The sequence below is a fragment of the Balaenoptera ricei genome, chromosome 10, assembly GCF_028023285.1.
Source record: "Balaenoptera ricei isolate mBalRic1 chromosome 10, mBalRic1.hap2, whole genome shotgun sequence".
Lineage (NCBI taxonomy): Eukaryota > Metazoa > Chordata > Mammalia > Artiodactyla > Balaenopteridae > Balaenoptera > Balaenoptera ricei.
In genome coordinates, this window is record NC_082648.1 from 38,881,173 (window position 1) to 38,893,186 (window position 12,014).

The 12,014-nt window shown below is 34.0% G+C and overlaps 1 protein-coding gene across 3 annotated transcripts in view; it reads right to left on the reverse strand.

Annotated features, from left to right (window-relative positions):
- Positions 1-12,014, reverse strand: part of SCAF11 (SR-related CTD associated factor 11) — a 72,385-nt gene that overhangs the window by 38,539 nt on the left and 21,832 nt on the right. For all 3 annotated transcript variants that reach the window (XM_059935725.1, XM_059935724.1, XM_059935723.1), the window contains exons 2-4: positions 11,286-11,339; positions 6,694-6,775; positions 4,393-4,550 (exon numbers count right to left, since the gene is read on the reverse strand). In XM_059935725.1, the coding sequence (XP_059791708.1) occupies positions 4,393-4,550; positions 6,694-6,754 (219 nt within the window). In that variant the 5' untranslated portion in view covers positions 6,755-6,775; positions 11,286-11,339. The remainder of the gene's footprint in view (positions 1-4,392; positions 4,551-6,693; positions 6,776-11,285; positions 11,340-12,014) is intronic.

The following is a 12,014-nucleotide window of genomic DNA, read 5'->3' on the forward strand; positions in this document are numbered from 1 at the left end:
CACAAGTTGTAATAATTAAATGAATTAATGGATTTGACAATGCTTTATAGATTATAAAGGTAAGGACTAACAGTAGTGCTCCAAAGATATGCTTACATTATCATTCACAGAGAAGTACGTAACAGAGAGGTTTGGTTCAGTTCAGGAATAAAGAAAAAATTAACATCTTAGAAAAAACTGTTGGGCAAATCCAGGCAATAAAACTTTGCTGAATTATGTTACCAAACAATAATCTAACCACTAGAATGATGTATAAATGTCCACTCACTGCGTAAGGGAACACCTGTACATAAAACACATCAGTAGTCAAGACATAAGTCAACGAGTTACACTTGATTTTGGGCGTGTGCACTATTAATCCAAAACACACTCCTCACCTGTCTGCATTGAGCACTGCTGTCTGCCTTCTTCGAGAACCGTACACCACCACAGTAAGACTCTCTTCATTTCTAGTCTCATGAGAGAAAACATGCCTTTGCCAACTGTGCAATTTTGATTTCATTAACCTTACTTTCTCAAACTGAAGCTGTCAGCATTTGGTATAAAATGGAGGACTGGGAGAAATAAGTTGAGGGAGGATAATTTGCTTATAGTAGGAAAGTTAATCACATTAAAAAAATTACTTAAAAAATAAGGGAAATATTTACATTACTTAAAAGAGAAAAGAATCCCAGTGAATATCAAAAACCTCCTAATCACATATATTGCATGTTCCTTTAAACAGAGTAAAAACTCTTAACCAGCTCAAACATGAAATGTTTCCAAGTCCTCAAACTTTAACCCTTTTAAGGGTCAAAACTGTAACCACTTCTTGGCAACCTGCCAAATCATAAATCTTATTTTCTTAAGGGGTGTGTGTGTGTGTGTGTGTGTGTGTGTGTGTGTGTGTATGTGTGTGTAGGTTACCCTATTGTCTATTGAGGATCATAATTATGATTGGCTGTCAATGCTATGGCCATGTGTCAAACTTCCCTAGCCTTCACCTTTCTAATTATCTACTTTAAAATGTGCAAACTCAGACAATCAAGATTAAACTTATATGTAAACTAAATGCCCTCAATATGTTTAGACTGTATTTTTGCTCACAGTACGGATAAAATATTAACTTTCTAAGTGGCTGATAAACTTTAGTGTATTGGTTCTATACATATTTCATCAAGTTAAAGGCCTTCTTTAGTTCCAGATTCTCAGTCCTAATACTGATGCTTTAAATTAACAAGAACTTCAACTTTCCTAAGTGTCAATTACTGTGTCTTTGTTTAGATCAATATTTTATTTCTACATCATCATTTTTATTTTATAAATCAACAGCCTTACCATCTGTGAGTTTCTTGAAACTAAACACAGAATGGACATGTTTAATTTCAATTTGTTCTAGTGTCCCTAATGGGAGGCAATTAGGCTATGGGCCATGAAGACCACCAGCTTCCATTATTCTGAATCTTTCTACTCTAGGTAAGTAGATTCTATGAAATATCTAGAGACTAAATTCAGTTACTTAATTAGTCCTTACATGGCTTTTGTTTTAAATAACCAAAGAACCAAAATTTTAGAACTTGAAGAGACTGAAACTGATTGTGACTCTGGATATAGATATTTTAAGAACATGAGAAATTTCAGGAATGTGTCCAAAATAAATATACTAGACTATTATATACTTTAACTTTACTTGTTTCTTATGGAGATTTTCTTTAATGCCTAAAATATTAAGGTGAAAGTAAATAAATGAGTCCTTCTTCTTGGTTCTTGATACCTATTCTGAATCAAATTTTAATAAACCTTGAGAATAAATCTCAGATAGCTCAGCAGAATTTCTGAAAGACACGTAAGACTAGGAAGGTGATTCTGAATACATTTTGTACTTTTTTCTTATTATGTAGATTTCCAACCACTGTAAATTTCACTTTTGATTTCTAACTCCTTACTAAAAGTGAACATTAGTAAAATTTAAAACTATGGATCAATTTTTAAAAATTATTTTAATTTCAGGCTCTTGAAGTATTTAGAAACAAATTAAGAGTTCAGGATCGTTGCCTTGAATTTCAAATAAACATTAACATAGTAATTTAAATGAAAGAATATAAAAGAAAGCCTTAGCACAAGGCCCGGGGAGTTAGCAGAGTCTGAATACAGACGCTTATTCCTAATCCTGAAATCCAAAGTAAACTACATGCCTCTTTTTCAAGACAGAAGGAGGTTGAGGGAAATGAGAAGAGAGATCTTAATAACTAATGGCCATGAGTAAAAACACCAGTGAATATGAAATCTGCTTCTATTTGTCAAAGCACTTATATACTTCAAAACATATCTAATTTTTATCATACCAATAAAAGATTCAAACTGAAAATTTAGTTCAAAGCCTAAGTGATTTTGTTAACCAGTAATCATTTATTATTTATAATGAACATTTTATTAGTAGATTGTGCCCTTGTTACTGCTCAACTTAATGGTTTATTTAACTGAGGTCTGCTATCCCCACTAGGGACAATGAAATAATTCAGAATATTCTGTTTATTCTCTGCTTTCAAGGTTAACTAGTTTTGTTTAAACAATACCTCAACTCCCCCACTGCCCATCACAATTTATGGTAGTACAGCCAGTAAGTATTTTCTTTTAGAAGCAATTTGGCTTCAACAAAATGTTTATACCCAAAGGAGTAACACAAAAGAAGAAAAATATTACATGCAAGAAAAGTGTTGACTGCAATACTATGTATGTTATCAAGTATTTTTAACTTAAAAGTATTCAACAATAGTTAAAAACATAGACAAGTTTAGCACTATCTAGTGGAGTTGAATATGTACATAGTCTACAATCACTTCTAGATACTTACCCTAGAGAAACCTGAACTTGTACACCATGATAAAGCTAATGGTTGTATCAAAGATGCATGTAGTGTAATGAAGGATGACGAATCAAGCCTATTTTACACATTCTAATCCTCAGAGAAAAACACATACTCAAATCATGGTTGCTGAACCTCCCAATTACATGGTCACTGAATGCAATCTCACAAAAAGCACTGAATTGAAGCCTTCTAGCCATCCAGTGATTCTCTATTGGAAGCAAAATCTCCTCTATTTTTAAGATATCACAAAGCAAACCACAGTGCACTAAATTCAACACAGATGAAATCATTAGCTGGGTGGCAGAGAAAAATATGCATTCTTATTTCATTAGTCAATGCTCCTGCAAACACACAGAGATTTACAATTATATTAAATAATTAAATTAAACTCAAAATATTTTTTCCCAGAATACATTTTCACCTATCCTTAGTCCTTTCTTGCCAAAAACCAGTTTAGACTTTATCTAATTAGAACTGTTTCCAAGTATACTATTATGAACTCAATTGGTATAACAAATCTTTTTCTTCCTCCTCCCAGAACTTGGCCATAGAGTCAGTATACAGTTCTGTTCTCTTTTTCACACTATTAATGAAATATAAGTAAGACATGGAACTTTGAAAACCCCAGTTATGTAATAGACAATTAATTCCAACGTGCATAAGGACAACAAAGAATTTGAATGCAGCTAATGTTAAAAACATTTTTAAGATTTATCTCCTTTACTAATATTTACACACTGACAAATTACTAACTCAGAAAATATAGCATGATCAGTATGATAAATTTTTATTTCACAATTTCTAACAATGGGGCTTATAATGAATATTCAATATACAGTATACCATGACCCACTTGGCCCAAACTGAATCAACATAATACAGTAAAAGTCCCAAATTTTCCTGTTTCTTAATCATTAACTACCTATGAAGAACCTCAATAATATCTCTAACTTTGAAATTAGTTCAAAATAAATGAAACACAGGAACTAGAAAATGCAGTTGTAAATTTATTTCTGTCTCTTAAGCTATAAGACCTTGGCCAAGTTATAGAACACAAAATCCAAATTTCCACATCTGTAAAATCGAAAGACACTGTTATATCTGTTCTGGTTATCCCACAGGCTGATATAAGGAAGAAATTTAATAATCTATGTAAAAATTCTCTGAAAAATATAAAACACAAAGCAGAGAGAAGGTGTTATTATTAGTAGTAAATAGATATAATCACAAGAGGGTCAAGTACACTGAAGATGAATTACTGCATTTCTACCAGAAAAAAGTACTTAATCTGTTATTCCCATGTTTTTTTTTTAACGGTATGCATTTAAAATTTTTTAATCATAAAAGAACAAAAAGCTGAATATAAAAAATTTAGAAGGGAATATACTAACAAAATTTGAGCAATACAGAGATGTTTGTCCTAAGTGGAGGAAAACACATTACTGTGAAATAATTTATGAAAGGCAGTATCAAGTCTTTAGACTAGGTGGAATGAAATCATGCTAGGGAACTAAAATACAATAACATTTAATACTTAGACTCACCTCTGCCCATTTAAGAATACAGGTCAAGCAGAAGACATGATTACAGCTTTCTGGAAAACCAATTTCCTTCTCTAACAGGCAACTGAGACATATTGGACATCTATCAGTTTCACTGTACAACAGACCAGTGGTAGCAGTATTATCTTTGTTTTCTTCACCTATAAAGTAAAGCAACGATATATGCTTTCAATTTTTCCAGACCAAATGACTTATGTTTGTGGTAGTACGATGGACTAGATACTCTAAAAGGCCCTCCTTCTACAAAGTAATTAGATCTTAGATACACTATAAGAAACAAACTCCTTGAGCACAATACCCCCAACATTTACTGATTTATAATTTAAGGGAGAAGTGAAAAGAATTTTTCATGAATTAATTTTAAAATAGATAATAATCACATAGTTCAAATATTTAAAAGTAAAAAAAGGTTATAGTGACAAATCTCCCAAGCAAATCTACTCCCATCTATCCAGTTCCACCCAATGCAACAAGTAACAACTGTTGTTTGTTTTGTGTTCTTCCAGAGACAAGACAGAATGCACAGACAAGCAAATCCTAATATATATTCTTTCAAACCTCCTTCTTCACACAAATGCTAGAACACTAAACACAGCAGTCTGTGTTTTTTGTTGTTTCAACCTATGGATGGGACATTCACTTGTTTTCAACCTTGGGCTATTACAAACAATGCTGCAATGAAAAACTTTTCATTTCCCATTTTTAATAGTGTACCTACAGGATAAATTCTTAAAAATGGAATTGTTAGACCAAGGTGTACGTACATTTGTATCCTGAATAGATACTGCCAAATTATACCCCTTAGGGTTTGTACTAATTTAAACACCTACCAGCAATGTAACCAACACATAAGAAGTAAGCAGTGCTGGCTCAAAAGTAAAAGACACTCCAAGATTCAACATAAAACAACACAAAAATACAGAAATGGTCAGCTGAAATGTGACCAGTATATGCCAAGCAAATGGAAAAGCTGGCATCGCCCTGGAAACACATGTCCATACTAGTGTTCAGATCTGGAGACTAACCCTTAGAACCAATCCAGGTAGGGAAACTGATCCTAGGAGATTCCAGTTTTAAGCCAAGACCCTCAAATGGGGCTAAAGTGGTCCCAGCATGGGTTCAGAAAAAAGCAAATACATACAAATCCTCTGAAGGAAAGCATCCCTAATTTAGGCCCTCATGATTCCACAGATTAAACGGATCAAATATGAGCTCAAAATCAAACTTTACCAAACAGAAGAAAATACGTTGCCTTGAGTAAGAATCAGCAGAAACAAGAATGTGTTTAGATTTATTTTTATATTTATGTATTATATTTATTTATTATAAATTTATTTAGACGTCCACTGGCTTCAAATATCAGAACTTTCAAATACTACATAGAATAACTGAACAGCAGATTAGACCCAGAAGAAAAAAATATTTGTGAACTGGAAGAATTGAAGAAACTACCTAGACTGTAAGAGACAGACAAGGAGATATAAAAACAGAGGTTGGGAAATGAGGTCAGAACAAAGTCTAACATATTAATTGAAGTTCAGAAGAAGAGACTAAAGGGCAGGCAATAGTTAAAGCAGTAATGGCTGGGAAATGATAAAACAAACAAACAAAAACATGATCCAACAGATGAAGGACACACAAGGTATACTAAACAGGAGTAATGAAAATAATCCATGTTAAGAAACAAAGTAGCAAAACTGTACAATATCAAAGATGAAAGCAAGATCTTCAAAGCAAAAAGAGGGAAAAGACAGATCATCTACAAGGGAATGACAATTAGGTTGAAAAAACATTCCTTGACAGCTAGTAAGAAAACCAGAAAATAGCTAAATAATATCTTCAAAGTGCTAAGAGACAAAAAAAAAATTATCAATCCAGAATTGTATATCTTTCAATAGTCTTGAAGAGGATAAAATAAATACAAAAACTTACGTTTACCACCAACAGACTTTCACTAAAGGAACTTGAGACTTTTTCAGGAAGAAGGGAATGGAGAAAAAACCAAGGACAGTAACAATAAAAACAAACAGAAAAATGTCATTCCTAAATCAGTAGGGAGCAAAACTTAATTAGAAAAAGAAAAGAGCTCAATGAACTAAAAACTGACTGATCGAAAATAACACATGAGAAGAGGAAAAAAAAAGGTGTGCAGTTCTTATTTAGGCAGCTTATTTCAGAGTTTAAGAACAAAAATATGTAAATACAAAAAACTCCTTGTTAACAAACAGTTTGGAAACACTAACTTTTGCTTTCAACACACAAGCTTTATAAAAATTAAGTTACCTTCCATATCTTCATAGTCCTGATCTCCCACATTTAGGGTATATAGAGTTTTCTTCTTCATTTCTCCTTGAAAAAGGGTTTCCTATAGGATGAATTATAAAAGAGAATTTTTATGTTTGCCTTGTCCCAATAATATATATATTTTTAAAAAAACCCCAAACTTAAGAAATTATTTTACATATAAAAGAACACAATACAAACCAAGCCAGTAAATTTTTTGGATAATCCAGTACACTTTTATACTCCTTGCCACCAAGCACAGTCTTACTGAAAGGAGAAGCCTTATATAAGTATTAAGCAACAAAGACTAATGATAAATTTTTTGGTACAGACATAAATAAAATCGGAGCTTAGAGAAAAGAGATCCATTTGGACTGAAGTTTTCATTGAAGTTGATAGGTTATATATGTTAAGGAGCTTATTAACACATTTAAGGAGCAAAACAGTATGAAGGAATAAAAAGGCATTTAGCTAGGCCAATCTGACAAATAAGAGTCAGTGGGTGTTAACAACCGACACTACAGAAATACAAAGGATCATAAGAGGACGTAGCACATATATACAATGGAATATTACTCAGCCATAAAAAGAAACGAAATTGAGTTATTTGTAGTGAGGTGGATGGACATAGAGTCTGTCATACAGAGTGAAGTAAGTCAGAAAGAGAAAAACAAATACCGCGTGCTAACACATACATACGGAATCTAAAAAACAAACCAAAAAAATGGTCATGAAGAACCTAGGGGCAAGACAGGAATAAAGACGCAGACCTACTAGAGAATGGACTTGAGTATACGGGGAGGCGGAGGGGGAGGGGGAAGGGTAAGCTGGGACAAAGTGAGAGAGTGGCATGGACATATATACACTACCAAATGTAAAATAGATAGCTAGTGGGAAGCAGCCGCATAGCACAGGGCACAGGGAGATCAGCTCGGTGCTTTGTGACCACCTAGAGGGGTGGGATAGGGAGGCTGGGAGGGAGGGAGACGCAAGAGGGAAGAGATATGGGGATATATGTATATATATAACTGATTCACTTTGTTATAAAGCAGAAACTAACACATCACTATAAAGCAATTATACTCCAATAAAGATGTTAAAAAAAAAAAAAAAAGTCAGTGGGTGAAAGAGCAACTATGTGTATATACTGAGAAGGAATGGGCATGTAAGCCAAGAAGTTCATCTGAAAGATTACAGTGAGGGTAACGAGAGTAATAAGCAGAGCAATATAAATCAAGTAGGGCTAGATTATAGACAGATCTCTAATGATTGAGAGGTTTAGATTCAATCCTGTAGATTCTTCTGAGGAAGACTGACATGATATAAGCAATGTAAATGAATCTTTTAAAAGAATGATCTGCCTGCAAAACACAGAATGGATTATAGAGGGGAGAGACTGGAAGCAGAGATGTTTGCATAGCTAGAGTAATTGGCTATGAAGTGAATAAAAAAGAAAGAAATTTTAAAGAGCTGAAGAATTTCTGACATTTGGTGACTAAATAAATACAAAGGAAGAAGTAAAAGATCATTTTGGCCTAGGGGACTAGGAAAATGGTGATTACAAGACACAAAATGAGAAACAGAGGAAAGGAAATTAATTTGTTAGTCAAGGGGAACAAATTTATGAGGTAAAATTATTTTTTAAATCAACTCTTAGAATTCTTTCTTGAATTGATGCAAGACAAGTGATTGCAATGAAGTATTCAAATATATTTTGTAATATCTAGGCACAAGAAATCCCCAATTTCATCAGTTATGATTCTTCTATGTGTGTATGAAGTAGTTTTTCTATTAGTCTGTTAAATAACGTACACATGCGAGTTTCTACATTAAAGGTATGTACTGCCTAGGAAAATTCTGTGTTAGATTAAATAAGGAGAAATGCGAAGGCCCATACTTTGATTCAAAACCCAAGCAGAAAATAAGGAACTAACACATACAAGAATAACTTAAAGGTTTTAGTAGGTTAAAAATTGGAAATTTGAGTCAGGATTAGAGTTACTTTTAAAAGGTTAACTCAATCACAGTCTACCTTAATAAAAATAGAATGTCAAGAACAAAAGGAAAACTTCCCACTCAGCCTACATTAACATTTGTTTTAGTTCTGGTGCTATTCTTCAGGTATCAGGTAACAGCTTATAGGCTAAGGTAATTACATTGGCTTCCTTGAGTGTGATAAGCCAGTAAGGGGTTTAAGGCAGAGGAGGCAGCAAAGGGAAAAAAGCAGAGGCCAGCAAACAGACTACTGCAATAATCTTAGAGGGGGAGATGACAGTGGCTTGTACTAAAGTAGTAGCAAGGTTGATGAAAAGTGCTCAGGTTCCAGCAGTTTTCAAAATAGAGCCTTCAGCATTTGCTGACAGACTAAATGCGGCATATGTGTTAGAGCAAGATTCCAGGATTATTCCACAGTATTTTGATTTGAGTAACTAGAATGATGTAATTGCTGAGATAGAAGAATACTTTTAAAATATTCCGCTGGTCACAGGTTACTATTCCACTTGATATTTACTCAGGACAGTATCACTATCTCTTGGGAACTTGCTACAAAGATACCTCAGGCACCACCCTAGACTAGTGAATAAGAATCTGCACTTTATCAAGATCTGTGCAAGATTCATATGTACAGTAAAGCCAACTTCCAAACTTAGCTGATTTTAGAATCATATTATGCCCCTGTATGATCTATAATTGAGTGTAAGTCTTCATTTGGGGAAATTCATACCATACCATCTTACCCCATTTTCCTAACTACCTGAGAATTAAAAAAAAAAAAAAAATTGTAATTTTTGTCTTAAGCAAACCTGTGCTTATGACACTGTCTAGCAATAAAAAGCATTCAAATGTTAACCATTACTATTAATGCACATCTTCCATCCCAATCCCAGTCTTAAAACCATTAAGTGCCTGCCAATTAACTACTCAAAAATTTGATACTCCAAGAATGTTATTTTTATTTTCCCTTGAAGAAACCATAAGCAAGGCTATTTCTTAGAGATGTCAGGGCGGCGGTGGGGGTGGGGGGTGGAATTCGATCCATTATTATAGGCCAGCGGTCAAAAAACTGGCTGTTTCTGTAAATAAAGTTTTGTTGAAGAACAGCCATGCTCATTCCTTTATATACTGCCTATGGCTGCTTTTGCACTACAGTGGCAAAGCTGAATAATTACTGCAGAAACCGTATACTTGGCAAAGCCTAAAATAATTACGATCTGGCCCTTTTCAGAAAACGTTTGCCAACCCTATTAAAGACTATAGAAGGCTGCCTAGTTTGGAGATGTGGCTCAGTCTTTCATTGCAGAGGACCCCTCAAGCTTTCCTAAGTATGGGCATCTATTTACATTTGTATTCAACCTGTACTATGGCACAACAGCTTCTTATTACACATCTGAGTCAATGGTTCTGCAACAGCGTTCTTGAGTTTCTTTAAAAATTCCCTGAAGGCTATGTGATTTTGTTGATTTATCTACATTTATTTTATCAATCTAGCTTAAGCTATCATGGATATTTGCCCTAGTGCTTTCAACTTGTTCGCTTCAGAGTAAGGTTAAGACAATTAACTCCTTCAGCTTAACAGTTATTTCCTTTCCAGCTTCTTTGCTACATAATCAACTGCCTCCTGCTTCTAATATGTCACTGTTAATTTTTAAATCCCTTGCAGAATGGTCCCTCTAATTTTTTTCCTACCTGATTTCTACCATATAACACTCTTACCACACTTTGCAAGTAGACTTGTTTGCTTCAAGTGGGCTATTCTGACAAGTTTTTGTTTAGAATATCCTTCGCCTGCAAGTTTGGTGCTGGAGCTTTAATACCAGCACTCTTCAGTATAGATAGGAATGTCCCTTTAGCACTGGTTTTAGAAAAAAACTGCCTGGGTTCAAACATTGACTAGTCTGACACTTACTAGTAGTGTGACAACTTCTTTAAGCCTGTTTCCTCATCTATAAAATGGAGATAAAATAGTAACCATTTCAGTCATTATGAAAATCAAATTACATAATCTCATAATCCATTTAAAGTGTTCAGACTAGCACAAACAAAGTACTCAACAACTAGCACACATGCACAAACACATGAATACCTTCCCACGCCAAACGGATTTTATGTATATCGCAGGATTAAAACTGATAAATCTGTATGACTCTCAGATTTTCATTATTAACAAGTGAACAAATTTTAAAAACTCCTGTAACTCAAAGAATATCCACATATAGAAAGAATATGAGTAAAATGTTTACAAAATTTAAATTGTCAAATAGTTCTTCAAACGGAACTTACACAAAGATAAATAAGTTCTTTATTCTACATTAATAGTATTTATCAAGATTCCTGTTTATCTGGAAATAAAAATGTTGAAGCAAGACATAAGATCTAGGACTCACAAAGTAAATAGCCCTAGGATTTTTGTATCCTATTTTCTACTTTATATAGATATAGGAGATAAAACACTATATGCCGTAACATACGGCAACTCCAGCAAAAAAGAAGAGGTCATGTTTAAGTGAAGCTACAACCACAATTTCCTAGGTGGTACCTAAGAGTGTCATTTAGTTTTTAATAAGTATACAAATATTTACAAGGCTTCTTACCCTTAAGATTCTTCAGGTCGAGCAGTCAGGTAATCGGTTTTCCATCAAACTTTTCTGGAGAGGGAATTATGAAAATTAGTCCTATTTCATTTCATTTTCACCTAGCTGCTCCCTTATTTAACTTGGGTACAGAAGAAAGGAGACTAGGAAAGTATAAAGAAGTACTTATTACAGAAGGCCCCAGATGTGAGTATAATTTATCTAGAACATAAAACATTTCGACAGAGTGACTATATGCCTGCAGATATGAAGACACACATATGTACTGGAAGCAAACAATAATGAAAACATTTTGTTCAGGGAGGGAGAAGCACAAGAAAACACATTTCAGCATATAGGAGAAAACCGACTGAAAACAGAGTAATGGAGAATTAGAAGAAAATCTACCCCAACAAATACACTTAGGCTTACCACCTAAGAAAGCAATTTAGAAAAAGATATACAAAAAGATATTTAAAGAGCCCAGAAATTCAACTACTAGTATTTAAATTACTTCCTGAACTCCAGACTTTAGGTATCCTTAGCCAGTAATCACTTTTCTCTTTTTTTTCTCTTCTTTTTCAACCGGCCCCACACCGAACTCCCATTTCTACAGCCTGCCTCTTTATTTCTCTTTCTCTCTCTCCCTCCCTCCCTACCTCTCTCTCTCTCTCTCTCTCTCTCTCTATTTATTAAATATTTAGTCAGTGCTCCATATTTTCTAGGTACCACTAGGCCTTAAGCACTGAC